Genomic DNA, 25,965 nt, shown 5'->3' on the forward strand with positions numbered 1-25,965 from the left:
CGTGTGAATTGTTTTGCTTCAACACAATGATTATTGTGGCTTAGCACAAAGAGGAACAAGATGCAATCATCTGAGAAATTCTAACTACCCCTCTATACTTGTGCTCAGGGTGGGTTTGGCCATAACTGATAGCCTCCTTTAGGACTGATGTTTAAGATCAGCAGTTTCCGAAACCTCTTGCCACTGATGGAGTGCAGATTTTTCCACTAAGGCCCCACCATACCTATACTGGTGGCTGTCACCCAGACCAGATACAGCAGTGGGTGGGAAGGTCAGCAGCACAGGCAACAGTGCAGGCAGCAGAGCACCTGCCAATACCATCCTCTCAGCCCTGGGTGTGCCACACAGCCCTGCACACCAAGCTCATGACTCCCACAGCAGAGCACATCAGCTAGCCAGGGCAGGTGCCTTCAGAGGTAAAATACATACATAAAAATAGATGGAAGTCTATAATGAACATATTTGGCCAAGGAACAGATAAATTTGGGAGAGGTGAGGATGTACAGAATAGGTGCTAGTCTCCACAACCTTGTCAAGTACTTAATTTCAGTAGTCTATTTTTAAGTCAAAACAGCAGAAACATGAAAAGACTTTGAGCCCATCTCTCTGCCCTAACCATTCTATGATTGTACCACAGGAAAAAAAAAATCAAGTGATGGCACCAGCAGCAGAACATGATTCATGAAGATGCATGAGCAGAGGTGAACAGCAGTACAACACAGTGTAACCATGCATCTTTCCTGAAATGAAGTGATTGCTCAGCGATGGTCAGACTTTGTTCTTTCCAAGAGTGTGGTAAATAAAAAAGAAGTTCCTTTATCTATGCAAGATTCCAGTTCTTTAAAAGAACAGCAAAGTTCCAAACATACCAGTCCCTGTTTCGTCCCTAAAGCCAGTTATCCCACACTGTTCGTAGCTATTGGTAGTAACTCACAGCAAAAGCAGATGAGGAAGAAAACATCTTAACCTTTCACCTCCTAGCAGCACTAAAACCACACATTTTCAACCAGCTGTTAAAGATAAAACATTTTGTATTTTCAGGCTTGGTAGGAAATATGTAATGGCACAAGTTCAGCTACAAGCCAGCAGCTGTGGGAGCAGAGGCACTGATACCACATTAGCTAACGGCATCAACAACTGCCTAGAAGTGGAAAAATGGAAACGCAACCACCTCCAGCATTCATGTACGACGTGACAAGTTACAGCAGCACTATTATGATTCACATAAGAGACTCTAACATAAAAGGCTTCTTTTTCTTTCAAGGATCAGATGCAGCCTTAGCTCTGCTACAACACAACATTTCGTACCCTGAAATTTCACTGTATAGCAATTAAATTCATCTGGCATATGCTGGAAAGATGGGAGGCAAATAAAACTTTGAAAATAGAAGCAGTTGTAGTTTTTGCACTATATGCAGTATAAACTTACAAAACATCACAAAGTTCAAGCAGTCTGAGAACACGAAAACACTTCAAGCGATGGTGTCATTATAGTCTCTTCACTTCAGCATCTCAAAGCACTTGTACAATGTTAACCCTCAACAACCTCGCCAACCACTGCATCCTTCTGCCAGTGGTTACAAGGAAGTACAGAAAAATTATACAGCTTGCCAAAGGCTACAGATAAGACTATGAGCAGAAGTCAGTTGTACCGACTGCTGCTTCCGTGTTTTCATGACAACACTGTGTTTCTTGCCAAAAACCCAAGGAACCTGCTGGTTCACCAGCACACCCCTACCCAAAGGAACGTCTGCCTGTCAGAAATATCAACAATTCACAACAACCCATTCTCTGGCTCTAGCAACAGTTTATTAAGAGCTATGAATTGGCCAGAGACAGCAAGAAACTCCTTAACTGTACACATAAAAGAAGAAGAAAAACGGAAATGAGGTTCAAGACCATACACCAGCTCTACAAGCTTAATATATAACCAAAGATAAAACTTGCTGTCAAGTGAAGGCCAAAAAAACCCAGTACCAATTTGCTGGGACACATTATTAGGTAACATAATCTGCCACAAGCCACTCACCTGAAAGAAGTCTTGCCAGAACTAGACGTGGACCTGTAATTGGAAATTTGAAAGAAATCTTACAAAACACTTGAAAGCACCAGAAATAACAGGCAAGATTATAAACACATTTAAAGTGTGCCATACAAACAAGAAATCCTCACTACTATTTTTCTTAGTGATGAAACACAAGATTTTTCACTAACAGAGAAATCTGGGTTTCATACAGGGAAAAAAAACCCCTATGTTTGAGGTTGCTTAGATCCTTACAGAAAGCTTTTCTTCCAGACATTTTCCCAATTACACGTGGAATGGCAGGTGTTTCACAGCACTCATCGTGTATTTCAACATAGGGCTCAACCAGCTTTTTAAGCTTTCTTTAGAGCATGCTAATTTCCAGATTTTCTGCTAAGCACTCAAAACAGACATTTACTAGAAGCATTATCCACAGGAAGGGCTTCATGACAGATGCATAAAATACACACACACCCCCTGCTTTAATTTCCAGCCAGCTTCACATGTTTCATAAAACAAACACATTTTTGCCATTATAAACCGATCCAGGAAGCCCTTTCAGGTTTAATTATCTCTTATAATCTTTCTGTGTAATTGAGAACGTTTTCCTTCTGGAGCCTGAGCACTGGGAAGCCACAGTGCATCCTTCCTGCAGATGGACACTTGGTCAGTACACTGCCTGGGCATTACAGTACCTGCAACCTGCACTTTCTGCTTCATTTTAACTTTTTCCAAGATGCATTTGTATTAGGACACCTCCTGCTTGCATTTACACTGGAACTAATTTCTTACCTTCCACTTTTTTATTGCAAAAGATAAGGGATAATTAGTCACTCAAATACACTGTTTTATTTGAAAGAAAGGCAGGGAGGATCTATATCCAGTACCTGAGACTACTTTTCAACACGGTAAATGTCATTTTAGAGCTTCCCAATATCAAATCAAGATTGTTACAGGCACATGAGACAAAGTGTTGATTCAATACAAGTTCACCTTGCTAGTTCAGTTTCCTGAATGGATGTGATCAGTTGGCTTTGAAATAGCAAGCTTTGTTTGGATCAAATTAAGCTATTGTCTGTCTACATTAAGTCAGATCAGCTGCAGTTTGTCCCCTACAACCAGAAAGACTGCATGCTCCAACTAATTCAGCAGAAATATAATTGTACTGAGCTGGTATCAATTAATGTAGAATTTGGCCTCATAATAGTTATCTGCCAATGAAGCTAAACATCTACTACTGTATTATAGTTTTTAAATATTAGCTCCAATAGAAGATGTTTTCCTACATGCTGGGATCAAACACATCTCAGAGGCAAAGCAGTTCATTTCAGCCCTGTGCTACCAGAAGCTGCCCTGTGAACATAGCTGGAACCTTCACTTCTGTACCATAAGAAAAGCCTCAATTACCAACCAGAGTCACAGCTCTGACCATGAAAACCTGCACCAGGTCACACCACCACAGAGGCAGGAGAAGCTGCAGACGTGAAAATAGCTGTTGGGAATGAGCAAAAACCAGCAAGCCCTAAAAATGTCCACCAAGTGACAGAAACCAACCTCATATGGAACTCAAAAGCACCCTTCTAGTCTAGCAGCACCATTTACTCATCAAAACACTTCTGCAAAGACAAGCTGGTGGGTAAATGAGAATGCCTTGATACTATCTTCACAGGACTATTTATCCTCCTTCAATTTAAGACAGCGATGTAAAAGTAACTCAGCCTGAAGAAATGCTACATCCAATAGAAATGCCAGGGGTCCTGTTTCAGGTACATATAATAAACATCTCCTGTACAGCATTAGATGAACACAGAGTTTTCAAAATCCAAATTTCAACCTTGTATTTTCAAGAAACTGAAATTTACCATTACAAGAACCAGTACAAAACCATACAGTAAAAAATCCAAATCTCTCCTAAAGCAGAAATGTTCTTAACTCTGATATATAAACCACTAGCGGCACAAAAAACCTTGATGACTTGGCAATTCACAGTTTAAGAGGTAGAGATGAAGAGCCAGAAGTCTAAATTAAAGGCTCCAAAATTATAAGTCTCAGTTCAGGAGAGTGCTTTGATACAGAGATTAAATTCAGTGACTGCAATCACTAATTACGAAAGTTTGAGTTCTTCTGGTTGCAATGACTAAATCTCTCTTTATTAAAGAGATTCACCAGTCAGTAAAATCTGATACTTGAAGAAATTCTTTTGGTAGCTCAAACTACAGATGCACGCTGCTTCAGCATTTACATGAGCACCCACAGATCTGAAACTATTTCAGCTTTTAGTACAAAGAAATGCCACTTTTCATTTGTTACACTAATTGTTTGTTCTTGTCTGCTGAGCTTCATTTGTATGGAAATTGAAATTTCATTAAATGTACAAACCCGGTATTTAATGTTATTCAATTAAAAGCTATTAGTCTGAAATGCAAGTATTGGGAAAGATAAGCTTGAAGTACACGCTTTGGGTTTGTACCTAAGGTTTTAACAAAGAGTAGCAGTTTTCTGTATACCTCACATGCAGTTCACTCATTTTGGTCACATTTCTCAAGGTTGGGTCTGGTACATCCTCTAGCATAGTTTTTATCTACAGAGTGAAGGAAAATAAAAGACAAAAATACTTCCTGCTTTCTCAGTGTAAGTCGCTCATTGACCCCAAGCACATGAACCACCTTGTAGAGAATCTCTGTTCTGATTTCAGAGACAATTATAGCTAACAAAAGCCAATTTAAGCACTAAGAAAAACTCAAACTACAAGTGTGTAGGCCAGTAACCCTTCTTATTCAGATTTTAACTTGCCCAAAAGATCTTTATTATATTAATAGTAAACCTACATACTTAAAGGCCTGTCTCTACATGTTGCACTATTGTCTCACATTTAGCACATTTACGTTTACTAAAAGTGAAAATTGCTTTTTTTCTTAAATCATTCTTTCTATATAACCTGATTCATTCCAAACTGGATGAGTATGATCAGCTCCTAGCATCTTCAGCTAGGAGCCTAACCCCCTAAAGTCCTTGGTTCCTGGAGATTTTGCTCAACACCAGTGCTCAACAAATGCCTGAAAACAAGCATCAGAAACATAACAACAACAAAAGGCACACCACGCCCGTCACCATCACACAAACACATACACCTCCAGATCTAACATTTATGCTCAAGCGGAAGCATAACACAAACAGGATTTCTCTAGACTGGTATTTACTGAAGTAACAGACACTTTATTTTTAATATTCCCAGTACAACAATGCCACAATGGTTTTCTTCATTTAATACTCAGCAGATTCATGTAAAAACCTATCCTTAATCTAGTCCTCTGCACCTGAAAAGCAGCTTTCATAACTAGGACTTGTCTGAAGTCCACAGGTGAAGTTCACCAGAGCAGGTACCATACCCCAATACTCCTTAAAACCTGCCGCTTGTGAAGCGCACTGCAGTCCTGCCCGGCCTCTGCTCATGGGGTCCACAAGTCAGCTGCTGAACAGTGTCCAGCGACAGAGAAGCTGACTGCTGGGGGATGCTCTGACACATCTTTAAGGAGGTTTTGTTTTTAACCTGTCTGTGAGGTATCGCCAATCCCACACAAAGGCTCTGCTCTCAGGCAAGTGGAGCTGTACCTACATGGTATTTCCCCTCGGCTCCAGATCACAGAGTTTTCTCTGTCTATGAATCTCCCACAGGTTTCTTTACATCACTTGGTGCATCTTACTTCCATTACATGGTTTTAAATTTATCCTTACTTCACCCACCGCCGCATTCAGTGCGGCAGAGTACATACAGTACTTGGTAACAAAGCCACAGTAGATGAAAAACAAACTGTGATAACACCACCTTGTTTTCAGAGTATTTGTGAAGCTCACAAATCACCATCAGACAATTATCCATTCAACAGATTAATTTCATTAAAGTTTCTCAATAAAACTGGTTGTTCACTATTCTTCAAATTAAAATCCTATAGATTAATAAAAATTTAGAACCTACAGAAGAATTAAAAAGCTACAGAAGAACAGAGCACCCCCATTTTTGTGTTCAGACACAATGCTCAGCCATTCATCTGTGCTACTGCAAATGTGCCTAAGCACAGTCCTCAGGTCATGCAGCTCTGGTTCATCATGACCTGAGTCTGTGCAGGAGGGTATGGAAGCACAACAGCACATAGCACAAAGCCCAGGAAAATAGAAACTAGGCCCCGTGCTATGCATATAACCAAATACAACCTGAATCCATACTCAAATTTCATTCCAGCTCCTGAAAATTAGAGACTCTGAAGTTATAATCCCATTTAGTAGGAACACATCAGCTCCAAAAATAGATAAATAATACATGCTAGAAGCATTGGCATTTTTTGCATAACCTCAGCATGCAGTGTCATGAAGCAGCCAAACCTGTGACAGCGATCCAGCTAAAAACTGTAAATCCTTAATGAATAACTCTAATGAACATTCTGTATTACTCAGTGTTCTGTCATAGCAAATTATCTTAGATGATCCTAACATCCATCAAAAGATTTTACAGCACAGTGAGGAACAGTAGCAGTCTCCTTCTCATTACCCCCTTGTACATATTCTCAGGGTATCCTGCTCCCTGAGCTGGAAGACAGGGACAGGGAGCAGAATGAAGCTCCTCTAGACCAAGGGTACATGGTCAGTGACCTGCTACACCACTTAGACACACATGGGTCTATGGGGCCAGATGGGATCCACATGAAGGTACAGAGGCAGAAGTGTTCACCAAGCCACTTCCCACCTTTTATCAACAATCCTGGCTAAACAGGGAGGTACCAGTTGACTGAAGGTTAGCAAATGTGATACCCATCTATACAAACAGCTGGAAGGAAGATCCAGGGAAATACAAGGCTGTCAGTCTGAACTTGGTGCTAGGGGAGCTTATGGAGCAGATCTTCCAGGGTGCCATCATGCATCACGTGCAGGACAATCAGGTGATCAGGCCCAGTCAGCGTGAGTCTGTGAAAGGCAGGTCCTGCTTGACTAACCCGACCTCCTTCTGTGACAACGTGACCCACTTACTGGATGAGGGACAGGCTGCAGATGCTGTCTACCTAGACTTTAGTAACGCCTTTGATATCATTTCCATAGCATTCTCCTGGAGAAACTGGCTGCTCATGGCTTGGAGAGGGGTACTGTTTGCTGGATAAAAACCAGGCTGGATGGCTGAGCCCAAAGAGTGACCGTGAATGAACTGAAACACAGCGGCTGATCACAAGTGGTGCTCCACAGAGCTCAGTATTGGGGCCGGTTCTGTTTATCAATGGTCCAGATGAGGGGAACAAGTGCACCCTCAGTAAGTTCACAAATGACACCAAGTTGGGTGGGAGTGTTGAAGAGGCTTGGGCAAGAGCGGCTGGAAAACTGCCTGGTGGAAGAGGACCTGGGGGTTTAAGCTGACATCCGGCTGAGCATGAGCCAGCATGTGCCCAGCTGGACACGAAGGCCAGCAACATCCTGGCTTGTATGAGCAACAGTGTGGCCAGCAGGACTGGTGATCATCCCCCTGTACTTGGCATTGGTGAGGCTGCACCTTGAACACTGTGCTCAGGTCTAGGTCCCTCACTACAAGACAGACATTGAGGTGCTGGAGACTGTCCAAAGAAGGACAACAAAGCTGGTGAAGGGTCTGGAGAACAAGTCTCATGAGAAATGGATGAGGGAATTGGGGTTGTTTAAACTGGAGAAAAGGAGGCTCAGAGGGTCCTTATCGCTCTCTACAAGTACCTGAAAGGAGGCTGTAGCAAGGTGGGTGTTGGTTTCTTCTGCCAAGTGAAAAGCAACAGGACAAGAGGAAATGGCCTCAGGTTGTGCCAGAGGAGGTTTAGATTGGATATTAGGGAAATATTCTTCACCAGAAGGGTTGTCAAGCATTGGAAGAGGCTGCCCAGGGAAGTGGGTAGATTGCCATCCCTGGAGGTATTTAAAAGATGCATGGCTGTTGCACACAGGGTTTAGTGTTGGACTTAGCGGTGCTGGGTTAACAAGGGGACTTAATGATCTTAAAGATCTTTTCCAGCCTAAATGATTCTACAATTCTATTCAACATTATACCTACACCCTGCACAAGCTTGGAACTGACTCAGTTTCTCCTTGCTTGCAAGTGTCATTCACTGTAATTCATCATCTGCTCTTTGTCCAGAGGCCAGACTCAATGTCAGCAAGGATGGAAAAAAAAAAGCAAAAATAATCAAAATAACAAAACCCAGCTACAACAGCACAAGAGAGCTGGCATTCAGCCAGAGCAACAACAGCACAGCTTCGTGAATGGGAAGCCTGGCTATGATTTCCTAAGACACAGAAATACAGACTGCGCTTTATGAACGTGGACTCTTATTCCTAAGACTGAAACAGAAAAGAAAAAAATCTATTCCCTAATTCTTCAGTGCTGCTAAAACCAAACAGAAAACAAAACGTGCTCCTTGAACTAAACTGAAAAAATATTGTGAATTAGGCAACGCAGCATTCCGGACTGAAAACCAGTTTATTTTCATAGCAGTGATGATAACAGCTAAGCAACTGGCTTACATTTTTTTTTCCACCCCAAGAAACTGTTCTATTATGACAGTAAGTAAATAGGCAGAAAAGCAAAATACAGCAGTATGGTACAAACGAAACCAAAGCCATGGGTACTGAGAACCCTTTTATATAGCTCAAAATCAAAGCCTACACTGTAGGCTCTATACTAACAACCTCATTCAGGACTTTTGTATGCCTTTGGGTGGGACTTTAATTTTTAGTACAACAGTGACAAGTGACCTAAACATGTGCAACACCAAATACAGAAAACCCAATCTGTAAGTGGATCACTCAGAGTGCTGATCACACCTCACAACTGAATTCACTACATTTCCAGCTGGAGAAAAGTCAAGACCAGAAACATACAGCAGGCAAGTCTTGGAAAGCCTAGAGCCAGCACAGGGGGAGGAAACCACGACCACCTTGAACTGCAGAGGCCAGGACCCCCCAGAAGTGCTCACAGTGTTCAGCAGCTGCCAGCCCACCAGCACATCTGTATGTTGCACTGTCACCACAGTGGGGTGGCTTCCCAGCTGGCAGCAAAGTGGTGAGCTGGGGGAACCAAATCCCTGCATGAGACCCAGGACGACTCCCAGCCTCCTTGTGCCAGAGGAGACAGACAGGACATTGGAAGACACAGGCTTATTGTACCAGTGGTGTCAGGCAAAGGTACTGCAGCAGAGGATGTATAGAGACATAGCCATTTGGTTTCATTAGACCCCACTACTTACGAAAGATGCTCATGGGTGCCAAGAAAACAGCACTGTTCCTCAAACAGAATTTAAATACAGTCATGCACACAACATACTAATTCTCCCATCAGATGCAGCAACGGAGAAAGTCCATTAAGAACGACATCAGTAACAGAATACTCAGCAAGCCAACAATTCTGTCTAGAAAAGAGCAACACCACTGTTTGTGGTACTTTCACCCCTACAATCTGTACGCCCGTGTCAGGACAGATGGATTATCCCACATAGACCACAAGCACTTAAAATACCTGGGTACCTCAGATTAGCTACTACCGGGTTCCATCCTCAATCCTCACCTCAAACCTTTGCCTTCTAACCACACCTCTTACAACACAGTCCTCATACTCCACTGCATCTAAATACTCTAAAGCATTCTATTAATGTACATATATTCTTCTTGCTAATTTGCTGTTCCTCATTTAGCTGGGGTCATTCTGAGCAAGAAAAAGCACCTGGTTCTCAGCTCTGTCTTCACAAGCTTTCAGTATTACCTGAACCTCTTTCCGCCCAGGAGGTATCTGCAGTGGTCCTCCACCAATACAACCTCCAGTACACTTCAGAGTCTCCTCTGGGATGTTCAGAACTACATAATGGTGCCAGCAACCCTAGAAGGACCACTGTGGTAATCAGAAGGATCTGAATACCAAAAAACATTTCTTTTTTTTTGTTTCTGACAGTCACTACACAAGCTGCTTGTTAGAAAGCCTCTAAGAAGTGATCTAAAGAAACCACCAATAACTGATCAAGAACGTACTTCTTTGTCTTATTATCTATCCCTATTACCTGACAGCTGCCTACCTAAAATGACCCCCCAAAATCTAAGCAGGAAAGTACACATCCTATCAAGTCAGCTTGGACAAGAATTTGTCCTTATGCAAAACAGTTTCCACTTAAGAAAGAACACTAAGGAAAAAGTATTCCCTTTAACCAAATAAACTGTAGGTGGAAAAAAAAAAATCTAAAATACTTTATAAACATCAGAGTTTTCCACAGAGGAAAGTTAAAGTTAAATCCAAATCCAAAGTTTCACATTAACTACATTAGTATTTTCTTTAGATCAGGTTTCAACAAGAGTATTCTGATGAAACATGATAACAGCAATTCAAGAACTGTCAGAGCAATCAAGGCTAATTTGTAGCCACCATTAAGCTGAAAGTAGGAATTGCCAGATTTCAGCACCATTAGCTAGCAAGCCCATTTACTTTCAACAAGACAACACATGTTCCTGCTTTAAAGGAAAACACAGAACTTAGTATCTTTTTTCAGTAGTATTTAAGTATATCCTTAAACTTTCTGCATATGAGCAATTCAAACAAATCCAATGAAAATACACAATGTAAGGCCAAACATGTACTTACAGTACCTTGCTGAATTAAAACATGAGGAGCTGCAAGAGTCCTTAATACCAAACAGGTGACAAAAATCTTACCTATGAAATCAGATATTTTTAACCACTCCACTCCAAAAATTAATGCCACTTCTTAATTACAAAACCAAATGAACATGAAGAGGCTCTCTACAGGGCCCTAAGGAAGGTCATAGTCTTAAACAAGAAAGAGTCTAAACAAGAATCTTAAACAAGACTCTAACAATTCAGGGAGACAAGAAACCTGCAAATGAACACTACTCAAATGAAGGTCACACTAAAAAAAACCCTTTTGCTCCCATTTCATTTTCTTCTTCACATCTTCACATCTTGATTTGATGAGCAAGGATCTAGAACACTTAAAAGCAAAAATCTGGTATACAGAAATGCTCTGACCTCAAATACAGAAAACCTGTTTTATCCTTTGCGCAGTAGCTGGTGCAGTGTCACGTATTATGGCAAATAGTTCATGCTTTGAAAAGCATTCCCCCCTCAAGCAAACCCCAATGTGGCAGGAATGCAGGCAATGGAAGTCACTTCTGCATTTGTCCACACTGTACGAGATAGTGTCCTTTCTTCTTCCATGCTAAAACAAATACCTAGACAGAAATTTCATCTACCTATCAAACCCTTAACAGTTCTATCAGAAGCCAGCAAATAAAAGTCCAACACATTTATGAAAAGCCACTTAATCTTTTAAGATTAGTTTTCTCATTCCCCACACCTTCTAGCAGCTCAAGTACTGCCAGTGCTCTTCAGCTTATCAACCAGCTTTTATACCACACGTGTGTCAGGTATTATAACACAAAACTTCATCTTTGCCATTTTTTGGCTAAATAAAAAAATTACATTCAAATATATTATTGTGCAGAAAGATACAGATGAGCACTCACACTACAGGATCCCTGAACCATTTCTCTCCAATCTGGTACCACCTGAATTGAGCAGGGATAATGTTTCTGATTCTTTGCACTTGGATCTCACTCCTGCAAGATCCTCAATTTTTAATGAAGATTTTTCCAAGACCTCATGAATAGATCACATTTATACTACTGTATTTTAGTAAGTAAAGAGTAATTTAAGTGTAACAAATAATATCACAAAGTCAGTAGAGAGAAAACACAAACACAGTTTTGACCATCCCTAGGATAAAAGAAGTTGTAACATGTTTTAGACATTTTGCATACACAAGGCAAAATGCTACTTGGGCACAAACTCAAACCAAGCAGGTGTTAGAGCAGGATTATTTGTTTTGAAGTGTATAAAAGAAGACACATTACTTTTAAGTCAGAAGAAACCTTTCTATTTAAATTGTTCAATAAATAAGAGCAAAGATGAAACATACAGATACTGAAAGACAACACTAACTCAGTTTTAAAGGTCCACACTCACACAAAGGTGATGTTTGACACCTACCCTTGTATCACCACATCTACCCTCCCATAGAGGTCTGAGGTCAGAGCTGGGCTGGAAGAGCCAGGCTGGAGATGATATCCCTCCATACACATTTAAAGGCTGTGCTCACCCACTTCAAACCTCAGCTGCTGTGGTATTGCCCACTCTGCAATGCAGATTTAGTGTCAAAACACAAACTAATGGAGACTTCAGCATTTCAAAGTGACATCTGAAGCTCCCTCAAGAAACCAAAGGTGCAGTGAGCCCAGAATACCCAGCATCATTCTACCAGAAATGGCTATAAATCCCATTTTTCTACTAGCTTTTGTTCCCAAATAATCTCACCAGGTACCATAAGGAACCGGTCGCATATGGGAAAGGTACAGTGAAGCACAGATGAGGTAAATGAAACAGAAGATATCAGAGGAAAAGTAGTTACACTCATGAAAATATGACAAAAATCAGTAAGAGCAGGAATGTCCCAAGAGCAGTCACCAAAAGCTAATTCTGCATTGCCGCCCACCAAGGTGGCTGACAACTGTCAAGTGCTGATCAACAAACAGAAGCTAAATATAATGTTTAGATTAACTTATTTTAATTTGCTAGGCAGCTGAATGTTACTTTGTTTAGCTCCGCTTAATGAGGCAAATACCAATTTCCATTAAAACTGTATTTCTAAATAACCTAAATGCTAGGCTTCAAACCTGAATAGCAAATTCCTCAGGAGTTCCACACAGCGAATACCATTTAAACGCTGCTCACAAAACCCAGAATTAGCAGGCTGACCCTTTAATACGAAGACAAAATTAGAAGTTTCACAGGAAGCCACAAGATGCCAGAGGATTTCACAGTTTGGGAAATGCAGACTAAAGGTTAATCCCAAACTCACGTTCTTAAGCAACTCCGTTGCTAGAGTTCTGCTACAGCTGCTCGGTGACTTCCCAAAAGGAAGTGTGATTTCTCTTCAACTCAGCAAGTTCTTTACAAAACCACCACTGGAAGTACAACACAAAGGTGTGAGCCTACCACATAAGGATCCTGAACAGTACATGCCCTCCAGAGAGTGGAAAGCCAGGAAGGAACAGGCACTGCCAGGCACCAACTGCACTGATTGGTGCTAAAAGACTCAGAGGTCCTGGCACTCAAACAGTCCTGGGAAACTGTCAATCTGTTCTTTAGAACTGTAGCATAAGAGGGACACGTGCATGACACTGTATTTAGACAGGAATAATAAGCTGCAACTGCAGAACAAGCAACAGACTGGCAACCAGACCTACCAAAAGAATCTGGTGTTTGGAGTCTGTATCACAGGAAGTCATTAAAAACGTGCTAGACAAATATCCTTTAGGAATTGCCTAGGTTTACCAGATTTTGTTCTAGGGCAGGAAGACAGATAACCCAATCTCTTAGTGCCCCTTCTAGACATAACTTCCTATCAGTCTACACAGGACAAAACATTAGCAAGCCTCTTCTCATCACAGGTTAGCCCTTGAGATGACACAGGCAAAGATCAGCAGAGTCTCTCATCAAGGCAGCCATTAGCCATGCTCTGTTTCTTTTCCATCTCAAGGACTTCCTTGTTCAGACACCCTTCACACACTGATTTTAAAATACAAAACGAACCTAAGCACCCACGTTAACCCCTGAAGGGCAGGAGCAGCAATGCCCCTGAGCTGTTTCCAGGTTCTGCTCCAGCCACGCATCAGGTACAAGTTCAGTTCAGGGCACGCAGGCTCTGTACAGTATGACACATGTACGTGCAACAGGAAGTTTTGTTAATCACAAAAGCAGCTGTTTATATGCATCCCATAGAATTAAATGAGAGCTTATAAAAGTTGCAAGAAATCACCATGTACAAACCCACAGACCCAGGCATTACTCAAAAAGGTGGTTACTACACTTGCATTACAACTCAACATCAGAACCAGTCCTAATGAAGTCCTAATGAATTCCAGGGGACAGAATAATTCATTGAAGTCTTGGCTGGTTTTCTGACACTCACTGGGGAACTCTACATCATTCATATTAAGTATCTAAAATTCTTCTCTCTTCAAGCTAGCTGTGCCTTCTCCCCTAACTACTGAGAAAGCAGCAGCACTTCCACAGCTGCCTCCTCCCACTACAGAGAGAGGCTGCAGCAGCTCTCCATTACTTCTGCTCCTCTGGCCTGATCTTCCTCTACTCCCAAACCTACTGCAGGGACATAGAAATCACTCGTTTGCTAACCCCCACATTCCCCTCTGGTTTATTACTTCTCAGAACCAGAGCAATGCATGCAAACAGCCCTCTGCCTACTGAACCCTTTCTCCTTTACTCTGTAGCCATTGCTAATAACAAACCCACTTGCACCTCAGAAATGTTGCCTTATAATTAACATCAGGAATTACCAGCCTTAAAGTATCAGACCTGCTAACAAGGTCTGATACCTTCTGCCTTGCCTCTATGCTACAGTGATAGCAGCAGGAAGAAAGCCTTTTCAAATCCATCGGGCTTGATTTGCAGCTTATAACAACAGCAAACAGCAGAGCACAGAACAGTAAGAGATAACAGTGGAAGAAAAAACCCACCTAAACCCAGTAGATTACATAATAAGGGGATGATGGGTAATGTAAGACTGGAAGACAGGACAGCCCTACTTGTAGCAGAACTGAGGAGGTGGGATAAAAACCACTCTGTCTGCCCCTGAAGCCTAGAAGCCCTCACCTGGGAATTCAGCTAAACGCAAAGAGGGGCTGTAGTTAGCAACAACACGGAACCAAGCAGATATTACTCACCACAGGTCTCACCAGAGACACTGAACAAAAAGTAAAAGAAGGGCTTTCACTTGCATACCAACAAGCTCCTTTGAGCAGAGGAATGCTGTGCCCAGGTCACATTTTGACATTTGTATCTCCAACTGAATTAACTGGTAACAATGCAACCAGCCAAAACCAGACAGGTTAGGTCATAGCACACTAGTGAAACAACGTTGAGTGTGGGTTTGTTTAGACTTCTGCTCCAGGAGCTCTCCCTTGCATTTAAGACCTACAACTTTTAACTAAGTGACAAGAAAGACTTGGTAATTTAAACACACTTGTCAATGGTATTGTGTCAAGATACCAACACAGTGCAAACCTAACTGACAGCCGCATACCAGCAAGCACCAAAGCATATGAGAAGTTCAAACTTTAAGCTAAAATTGCAGGTCTTTTTAATTGCACTACTTGTGCTGGCAAGTCTTTAAGCACTGCCGATTAGGTAAGTTGTGCAAAATTCTCAAAAACAGAACTTGAGTAATAAAGTGACTTCCTCTGGCTAGCTTTGAAGTGGAGAAAAAAAGCTGCAAGAACAAGAACTCAATTGGCTTTTAGCTGCCTGGCAAATGCTCTAGTAAGAAAGCCCATGACCTACATTCACAAGGCACTGTACTAAACCACTATTACAAAACCCAATATAAAGCCTGACCATGTTTAAGTGTTTTCCATTAGCAAGCAGCAGTATCTTGTTAGAGAAATATGGAAACATGTTAAACATGAAAACATGTCTTGAGCGATATTAATTAATCCTCTAAACACTCTTCTGAAACATGTCATCCCGATCATTCCAGACTGTTTAAGTTCCCCATGTTACATAAAGATCAGAACCTCTGCTTTTCAATTGCACATTCGATGTTAACAGAAATGGGAACTTCTCAACCTGTGCTGAAAAACAGAATTCACAACAATTTATCTCTCCGATGTTCTTTCAACAGTGGCATTCAGAAACTCAGTCTAAATCTGAGCTAGCACTAGAACATTTTATTGTAGCTCTGTTAACACACTGCTGAAATAGTTCTTCACATCAAGACAGCAGCTCTCAGCCAGCTACTCAGATAACCTGAAGCAGATGTTTAGAGTTGTCCCGGAAAAGATATTATTAAGCCAAACCCTACTGTTGTAACTACCCCCAAAAACAAGCGTCTGAACACCAGATATAATCAATTCAGTACGCATTTCAAGAAAATATTTACTTCTTCACTGTACACTCATATAGTTGGAAAAGTACAAGATATCCAGCTTCAATTCACATCAGCAACTTCCAACACATAATGAGTAACACAACTCAAGGAGAAATGCTCTACTTTAAAAAAACCAAACTCTTTCAACAATGCATTATAAAGCAGGCAACTAGTCAAAACAAGCAGCTTATGGTCCAAACAGTCAGAAAAGGAAAGAGGAAACACTGGGACAAAAATAAATCATCTAAACAGAGACGGTCAAAGGCACAAAACTACCATTAAATGTTCACAGGCTCAGAAGATTCTAACTGCCCACAATACCTTCAGGAACCCAAGCCTCCAGCTAGGGCTGGTGCCACAGTATGGTGGATATACCTGATGCTGTTTGCGATGGCAGCAGCACAAAATAGACTTGTGTAACCAAGATGGGGAAAATCAGAGGGAAAAAGGGGAAATTCTAATTAATTTCTCTCTTCATTTACTAGACTCCATGTCTTCCTAAATGCAGAAAAAAATAGGTCCATGTGAAATCACTGCCTTTCAGATTGCCTGAAAAGATACTACAGTTGAGGAGGCTTAAAAGGAGGTTTTATTTATCTGAAGAGTACAGCAAGAACATGGATACAAAGCTAGTGTCAAATTAACATGGAAGTACAAAGAGGTGCCTGATTCGCTGGGACTGAATTGTGAAGGGACTACACATTCATCTCAGAGAACATAAAACCTCCCATCACTCTGCAGCACTCATTTGATAGCTCTGAGCGCAGATTTAAGCTAAGAATGATGCAGGAATTCTTTCTAAACCAGTAAGACAGTTGCTACAATACACAGGTTTAAAGAAGGAGAAAGAAAACCAACCATCACTAGGAAGAAAAATTCTAAATCCAAATACTGTTTCTGAGGAAACCCACCTATCTCTCCCAAAAAGAGAAGGGAGACTTCTTCATCATTGATTAAAATTATAGATTTGGTTATGTACATCCTCTGTACTTGCACAAATCAGATTTTCCCTATCTGCATCCTTTGTTTCAGGATCAACCCACACATTATTTAATCGAGTAAATGGGTGATCTATTTGACAGAGTAGACTTAAGATATTAAATGAAGCAAACTAAAAAGCAAAGGACATTGACGAAAAGATATGAGGCCACCCTGAAGGAATAGGATCTCTCCTGAGGAGGCAGGAGAAGCATCACCATGGACAGCTCAACCACCAGAATCATCCAGAGCCTCCAAGTAGAAAGGGCGAGCGAGACTATTCCAACTGGAATTCAGAAATCCCTCATACAGCAAGGAATCCCAGCTGCAATACTACATCCAGTTGGATTACTTCACATTAGTTTCAATAATACATATGGTTTGATCAAAGCTCGAGGAACACATACGGAATTACCACAGAGAAATCCTAATATCATGGATTTCAAAGCCAGTGGTGCATAACCTGAGTAGATGAGAGTTCAGGTTTGTTCACATGGAAGATGCTTCTGTCAGTGTGGCTACAGCATCACAAATCTCCAAAGCAGGGACAAGAGAGCAGCAGTGAAAACATCCATTTGCCCTAAAGAAGCAAACCTCAGTGAAAACCTTGTCTTCTTCCATGAAGCATCAGACAGAGATGTGCTATCAAACTGGAGTGACATGTGTTCTGATACACAAGGAAAAAGCCATTTTCTAATTTCTAGGAGGCTACAATGCTCAACACCAACAGAGTTCAGGATCAAACCTACCCTCCTGTTACAGTACATGGACAGCTATGAACCTCTGCTGAGCCTTTTCAACAGCAATTCAGCTGTCTGTAGCACTATAAAGGAAGTTGCTTGAAATCAGTTTTACATAGCATCTTCTCCCACGTAAAGCCTCTAGCTGTAATAATGCTAGGTTAGCAACTCCACTTTTTTTTGGCTACTTCAGAGCATATCATAGGCCCTGTAAATACACTGCACTGCCAAAAAAACAAGCTAAAACAAAACAAGGAACACACACAGAGCAGTTTCAACACCTAAGTTGGTTATTTCAATAAGACTGCCTACACTGACCCAATTGTGTTTCAGCTGTACTGGGAACTTGCTTAAACACAGCTCACTAATACTGTTACATTTTATTAGTCTGGGTCATACAGGCTATTTTGAAGAGAAAGAACAAGGGGATTTCGAAGTACACCATCGTTCTTTCTCTCCTGTTTATAAGGAGTGAGTATCACCCAGCAGCAGTCGCGTGGTGTGACAGGAGGATGGTTTCCAAACCTGCAAAGCCACTCCAGGCAGCCTCACGCTTCAGCTATTGATGCTCTTTGGCAAGAGCAGCCCAAGATACGCGAGGGCTCTGCCAAGCTCCAAGTGAGTTCAACACTCAAGAAGAAACCTCAACTAAGCAGTGTACCTAGAAAGGCTGTAGTTTTCAATCAGCAAACAGCAACCATTTCTCCAGAGTTACTAATCTGAACATTGTTAAGCACTGTGCCTAGCAACTACCACACCAACTTCACTGAGAATTATTTCCCTTACAAAAGCAAAAATACAACTAGGAAGATGACATACAACTGAGATGGGATAATGTTTTCTCTTTCTGGAATGATCAAATGGCACTTTGAAAGCAAGGTTTGGCTTTGTTGGCACCCAAGGCCCACAACATAAAAATAAGTAAGTGAAAAGCAGCTGAAAACTTAAAATCACCACACTTCCACTGCCCATTACCTATAGTGTTACAGAGCTTTTACCCAAGCTTTCAAACTTTAAAATGAGGTTTTTGACCCTAACTCCCATCCTCCCAGCCCCAGCCAGCGCAGGGACCGACGCTTCCCCATGACTCAGCCAGGTCCCATGTCTCTTTAGAGCATAATGAAGCAGCAGACACCGACCCCTGGGGCCGGGGCCGGCTCTGGCCCACGGCGACCCCAGCGCTGGGCTCCTCCCGGCGCCCTGCGGGAAGGGACGGGGGCAGCGCTGCCCTCCCGGGGGCACCGCTCTCCGGACACTGACCCGCCGCCTCCCTCGCCCCCCGGGGGAGCCCCGCTGCCCCCCGCCCGGCTCCAGCTCCGGGCCAGGGACCCGCCCGCGGGCTGAGGACGGAGGAGCGGAGCTCCCTCCCCGCAGCCCCTACCTGGCCGCAGCGGCTCGGTGATGCTCAGCACCAGGAGGAAGAGGAGGAGGAAGGTGCCGCTGTCTGCCTTGGGCACCATTTATCCTCCGTTCATCCTCCCCCGGCGCAGCGCCACAAACCCGCGGGGAGGCACGCGAGGAGCGGCGGGAGGAGGGGCCGCCGCCGCCGCCGGACCCGCGGGGGGGGTTCCCCTGCCCGCACCGAGCTCTTCCCCTCCGCCGTCCGCCGCCGCCCCCGGGCGGGAGCCAGCGGCCCTGGCTGCGGCGGCGGCTGCGGCGGCAGCAGCGCGGGGTCGGGCGGCGCCACGCTGCGGGCCGCTCGCCTGGCTCCGGCGACGCACAAGATGGCGGCCTCACCTCCCCGCCGCCTGCCCCCCGCGCCGCCACGACCCCTCCCCACCGCGCGCCATTCAGCCAATCGGCGGCGAGGGGGCGGGGCCTAGCGGCCGGATCGGCACAAGCCCCGCCCACCTACGGGGCCGAGCGCGGCCGGGACGAGCAGCTCCCCGCGGCCTCAGCTCCCGGGGGTCTCCGGAGGTCGCCTCTGTCCCCCCGGCGTGCCCGTTGCGTGCCGCGGCCGCAGCCTTTTCTCGTGCCTCAGATCATAGACCATAGAATGGTTGGGTTGGAAAGGACCTGAAGATCACAGAACCAGCCGGGCTGGAAAAGACCTTTAAGATGATAAAGTCCAACTGTTCCCTCAGGGCTGCCAAGACCAGCACTGAACCATATAGAATCGTAGAATAGCTAGGGTTGGAAGTTAAGATCATGTAGGTCCAACCCCCCTGCCATGGGCAGGGACACCTGTATCACTGAGGTTATTTAGTTCCGATCCTGCAGGGATGACCCTGAGCACTCGGACATCCCCACACCAGGGCTGGAGCCGCATGGTGTTTCCATACTCCTGGAAGCGCTGTGTTCCAGGTTCACAAGCCGGAGAGGAAACACGTGAAGAGCACCAGTTGTACAGCCCAGATCATCATCAATGGCCCGGCAAATGACAGGTGCCTTCAGGAATCTGAACCTGGGTGTTGCTGCACTATGGGTGGTGGCTGTCCCTATGGGGAGCCCAACCTGGGGAGGAGGCACTGGCCCCGGTGCCGGGGCTCTGCCCAGGCGGTGTCTGAGGTCAGAACCAGTTTTACCTCCAGAACCCACTCCCCAAAATGAGCAGGATTTTCCTCTGGCAACTGGAAGTGAAGCAGCGGTGTTCAGGTAGCACCAGACATGATCCTGGCCAGGGCAGCTGACCCATAGAGGCTGTGGGGTCAGCACTTTCCGCTGCAAGGAATTCCAGTTTTCCAGTAAAACCCAATCCAGAGCCAATGCCAAAACCTGGGAAGCTGCTGGGAAGTTTTTTTGTATTTTTTTTTTTAAGTTTACAACAAATGTTTTCCACTTTCATGCTTCAATGTTTGGACCCAATATCCCACACTCCCTGTTAATACCAATTTCTACACCCAGCGGCAAACCTCCCTCAAGGGTATTCCCAATTGACGTACAGATAACAGATACATCTACTCTCACATTGCTTCTGCTTCCCCTCCAGGTCAGGCACCAGCTGCTGATCTGCTGGCCAGGACACAGGGCTTCAGTGGGTTCTCCTGGGCACTCCCTGCCTCTGGCCCCCCAGGAGCTGCAGCCGAGCCCAGCTCAGCAGCATCAGCTTCTTCCATACCCAGATGTGAAGTTTAACGTGGCAGTGGAAGCTGGTGCCGGCCAAGAGCTGGGAGGTTGCTGGGGCAGCAAGTGAGTGTGTGCAATGGCTCAGAGCTGTGCAGGGCCCCAGCAGGGCTGCCTGGCTGGGGCTGTGTGCTTGGGGACCCGCAGGCAGCTGGGGGCTGCCTGAAGATTCTGGCCAGAACACATTTTGCCAGCTCTCACGTGCTGCCGGACACTGTCATGATCCGGGTGTCTGTGGGGAGCTGAAGCATGGCAGCACCCTCCAGCACGAAGCACAGCCATCCAGCTCCCCAGCTCTGTTCCCTCCACGGAACACAGTGCAGGAAGGCTGTTTTCACCCTGGCTTATGGGTGAAAAGCCCAGCCACGCTTGCCAGCCCCAGACTGATCCAAGTCAATTCCTTACCCGCCCTAAGCCCATGGCAACCAAGGCCTGTGAATTACATCATGCAATGTGTAAATAAATGCCCTACAATGCATCAGAACAGGGCATAGGCTGCTTGTCCCTGGCTTCTGCCCCAGGAAAGGCAGACCTCATTTCCCCACACCACAGCCTCACCAGCTCTGAACAGGGGTGGCTCTGGAGCACGTGTGCCAGGTAAGCACCACAACCCACACAGCACCCTTGAGCAAACAGGCAGTAACCAGCCCAGCCACACAGCACAAAGGTGAAGGGTAAGAGGCACCCCTTTCCCCAGGCTGTGCCGTGCTGAGGGCTGCAGTGCTGGTGGGCACCAACACTGGGGAACTACCAATGCCCTGTCCAGGCTGTGGGGCGGTGCGAGGTGGAGCTGCCCTGTGCAGCCACACCAGCCCCAAGCCCTCAGATAGGACATGGGGGCAGGCAGATGCTCCAGGGACAAGGAGCATGCCAGTAGAACACACCAAGCCTCTGCTGAGGATGTGCAGGAGCTGGCACATCCCAGGAACTCCCAGTTTCATAGTGGGAATGGGCATTTCTCTAACCAGCGAGTGCAGATCCCCTGTGCCCATAAAGCAGTGGAGAAAAACTGCCGTGACCAGGAGGAGCAGAGGAAGAGGGCTCACGGGCAGGGTGGCCAAACCTGCACTTGTCCTGGCCCGACTCCGAGCTGAGGTTTGCAACCAGCAGCAGCAAGCTTGGATTGAGGCAACAAATGCAAATAAGAGGAAGTAGGAATTGCTCCATCTCCCACTTTCCTGAGTGAAGGGATCCATTTCCTTTTTTTCTTCAGAGGAATAGCTCAGTCCCCCAAAACAACGAAGTAACTCTAACCACAGCTTCCCTTCTGAGCTAAGTAAGGTTCTTTCCAGCCCTAACCGCTCTATGACTCTAAGTAGAGAGCAGCTCAGAGCCCCAGTCCTTATTGGAGCCTGGTTTTGGGTGGCAGAAAACTGCAGGCCCTGTACAGCCCCTTGCACCACAGCAGGGGAGGCTGTGTCTGCCCCAGGGAAACTCTCCTGGTCCTGAAGATGAAGCGCACAGGGAAGCAGGTTGGGGGTTGGTGCCTTGGGACATCCTGTTGCAGAGCCAGATCCCTGCTGCAAGACACAGCTCACATGGGCCACAGGGGATCAGGAACAAAAGCTGGAGAGCAGCCTCCTGCCCTAGGACAGTGCCCCACCACTCCCCTGGCCACCTCCATCCTGGCTCTCCACTCAAAGCATGATGAGGGGTGATGGTGATGGGAGCTCTCAGCTACTTGCCTCACCAAACCCTGGGTTGCTGCTTGTCTTCTGCTCATCATGTTCTTACCTGTTCCCCACAAATCAAAGCGCAGCAGTTGTGTCTGGTGTAATCGGCGGTTTGCTTCATTGAGGTAAGCTCCAGGTGCTGTTCTGGCTGAGGGAGGAAGCGTGCTTGGGCCTTGGACAATGCAGGTATACAGGAAGAGCAAAAGGAAAAGAACTCTCTCAAAAATGAGAGGAAAAAAAGAAAAATCACAAGTCATGAAGAACCGAGATGGTTTTTCATATGAGATTTGGCCTTGTAAAGGCACATCATCTGCTAGTGCTACAGCAGCAAAAATATCAGGCAACAAAGAGTTTATTACTGATTCCCTAATTACAGATAGCAGGAGCTGAACTGCAGCAGGAAGCAGAGACCAGACACTACAGCAGGCGTTACAGGAATAACCTATCTGAAGAGCACTACATCCCCTTCAAGAGGTCCAGCTTTATAGCAATAAATTACAATTCCCAGCAAACATGTGAAGGCCTTTCAGTCTGGCAGAACCAAGACCGGGATTTTACCAGGGCTCTCTGGGTTAATTCACTTGAGGGTGAACACAAAACCAACACCAGCCCACAGGATATTTAAGGCAATCTGCTCAGAAGCATTAATTGCACAACATGGAGCTAATAGTTCACAGATACCACATTCCCTTCTGTTATTCCAGCTATGCCTTGGCCTGAGTCTGACCAGGTTCAAATGCTGTGGGAGATGCATGCCCCACTCCTGACCCATATGTACACCCCATCCACAGTCCTCAAACACTACCCAGCCTTCACATGCATCCTATATCCAGAAGAGAGAGCTTGCATATCCAGAGAAGGGACAGGAGTCACTGAACAAGATGGTGGAAATCAGGCACTGGGCTTGAGACGTACACACCAATCACAGCCTGCTTCCGTACATCCAGTTTTTGTGTTCCCATGCTTGTTCTCCTCTAATCCCTCCTTTTCTCTAACCCTCATCTCTTCCCAAAAATAACCTCTTTTAATTACTGTTTCCCCTTGGGCCCAGCCTTGTTACATCTACAGCCGAATTTGGTGTTTCTGTTACCTCTCACTGGGTCACCTCCACAACCCGGTAGTCCCTGTGCTGCTCCTCAGTCATCTGTGAAGCTCCAACATTCCCCTGGGTGCTCTCTGTAGCACTGCCTACTACATCCAAACATCTCTCATGTCACATCTGCTCCATCCTTCTGCTATGTTGGGTGACTCTAACTGCAGGCCAGGGCCTGACCATCTGACCTGTGATCCCCAGCAGGGAGGTCCTACATTTACTGGAGAGAAGTTGAACATGTGGTCATTATGAAATAAATAATTAGTTGTCTAAGTTACCTAAAATTCATTGTTATTTACCCAGTTCAGTCCTTAAAGAACATCTCTGAAATGGGCTCCCTTCACCTTCAGGGATACGTGAGAGTAATTTTTTTGCTTAAAGACAAAACTTGGCCTTCAATTATTTCTGACTGAAAGGCAAAACTTGCTAATTCCTGGCAGTGCTATGGTGAGCAACTGATTTGTACAAGGTGCACTATAAAAATCAAGTCCTTTAGGGTTTTTCACAGGAAGAATCTCTCCACCAAGAAAACACAGCATCAAACACCCCAGACCTTACAGAAGGCTGCAGGCACTGCTCAAAGAGCTGCAGAGGATTTTCCATGGAAGTTTCCTTGGTAAAACATCACCTGATTATAGGAAGTGTCCAAGACTTCCTAGTGTCACACAGGCTGCCCTGTGCTCAGGTGTGCTGCAGGAAGTGTACACACCTGGCTACACCTGCTTCCTGCTAAAAGGTGCTCTGTGCTGCTCCAGGGTGCATCACACCACACCAGTGCTCAGCCACTCAGCTCTGAGAGCAAGCTGTGGATGGGTAAAACTGCTCTCCTTCTTTTCTTTTTCTTTTGGCTGATTATAATAATTACCCAGAAGTTTCAAAGAATGGGAAGAAACCCCCCAAAAAGGGCCAGTGTGGTTGCCCAAAGTGCCACTTCTATTCAGAATGACATTGTCACCCATGCTGATGGACGAAGCGGGGTTGTCCCAGCCCCCATGTTTTGATCATCAACACCATCAAGTCTTTGGAATCACACACAAAGCAGCAGTAACAACAGATCTGAAAAAGCTGAAATCAACAGAAAGCAAAAAGCCCCAGAGGCTGGTTAGAGTGAGGCTGTCGATGTGCAGAACAGTAATCCTTCTGAGGAAGGTGTCGTGTGAGCCTTTCTCAAGAACACCAGAAGCTGAAAGTCAAAACATAACCCCCTCACACAGCAAAAGCAAAGCCCACAAAAGCAGCCAGTCATCAGAGCTATGAAACAGAAGGGCTGGATGAACAAGGAGATGAATCTGAGAGAAGCAGTATCCTTCCCCTAGGAAGCCCAAGAAGGAAAAAAACCCCAGCCAAACTCAAACCCAGGTCTTGAACACAGTCTCAGTGAAGACATGACAAGCTCATTTCTGAGGAAAACTGGTGTCATGGTTTAAACCAAGTCCCCCAACTCCCAGAGAGTTAGGAAGGAGAATCCAAGGAATGTAGCCCTCACGGATTGAGATAAGAACGGTTTAATTGCTAAGGTATAACATAGATCACTACTGCTACTACTACTACAAATAATAATGATAAAGCCAATAACAAGCGAAAAGAATACAACACCTCACCAGCCACTGACCCATAACTCACTCCACCCTACCGCATGCTCCCTCCTCCATTTTCCTCCAGAGCTCCACCCTTCCAGCTCTCTCTCTCCCAGTATGCATCCTGGGCATCACGTGCTATGGTATGGAATACCTCATTGGCTAGCCTGGGTCAGATGTCCTGTCTTTCCTTCCTCCCAGCCTCCCCTCCTCCATCTGGCTGGAACACATGCTCAGAAAAAAAGCCTTGAACAAAAACACCCTCAAAACATACTTGCTATCAAGCAACTGTTCGCAGCCCTGAAGTCAAAACACAGCACTGCACCAGCCACAAGAAGGAGAAAAAATGACTGCCACGGCCGAACCCATGACAACTGGCTAGTGAGAACCAAGGCCATTGTTCACCAGAAGCAAGCCCACATGGGGCTTGAAAGATCATCCAGGACATACAGAAAATGACAAAATTTCACCTAATGTGAATAAATATAAACAGACTTAGGTACACTTTAGGAAATAAAAACATTTGGGTATTTCCATCCTGTCAGCAAAACTAAAGATCAGGGTATGGGTGATGTTTCCAAGTGACTTGATACCAAGTTCTGCCCTGGATGACATCATCCAGAAGCTTCAGGAAACGGCTGCAAGGTCCTTCCGGGCACCTGTGACATCACACAGGGACCAGTGCTCTGGTGCCACTCGACCACGGCAGCAGCAGCACAAGCAGCCATCATGGTGGATGCCCATACCATATGCCACCACCCATGATGCACGTCAGCAGCACCTCATGCCGCTCCCCATAGCTCTTCCACT

At 44.9% G+C, this 25,965-nt stretch overlaps 1 protein-coding gene across 5 annotated transcripts in view; it reads right to left on the reverse strand.

Annotated features, from left to right (window-relative positions):
- DGCR2 (DiGeorge syndrome critical region gene 2) overlaps positions 1–19,390 on the reverse strand; it is a 46,757-nt gene extending 27,367 nt beyond the window's left edge. For 2 of the 5 annotated variants that reach the window (XM_031047896.2, XM_031047895.2), the window contains exons 1-2: positions 19,131–19,390; positions 2,030–2,062 (exon numbers count right to left, since the gene is read on the reverse strand). In XM_031047896.2, coding sequence (XP_030903756.2) covers positions 2,030–2,062; positions 19,131–19,209 — 112 coding nt within the window. In that variant the 5' untranslated portion in view covers positions 19,210–19,390. Of the gene's footprint in view, positions 1–2,029; positions 2,063–2,278; positions 2,328–19,130 lie in introns of those variants that run through there. The other 3 variants (XM_005147763.3, XM_013128709.3, XM_031047897.2) reach the window with 2 other exon arrangements.
- Positions 19,391–25,965: the final 6,575 nt, after the last annotated feature.

This window comes from Melopsittacus undulatus, chromosome 12, assembly GCF_012275295.1.
Source record: "Melopsittacus undulatus isolate bMelUnd1 chromosome 12, bMelUnd1.mat.Z, whole genome shotgun sequence".
NCBI lineage: Eukaryota > Metazoa > Chordata > Aves > Psittaciformes > Psittaculidae > Melopsittacus > Melopsittacus undulatus.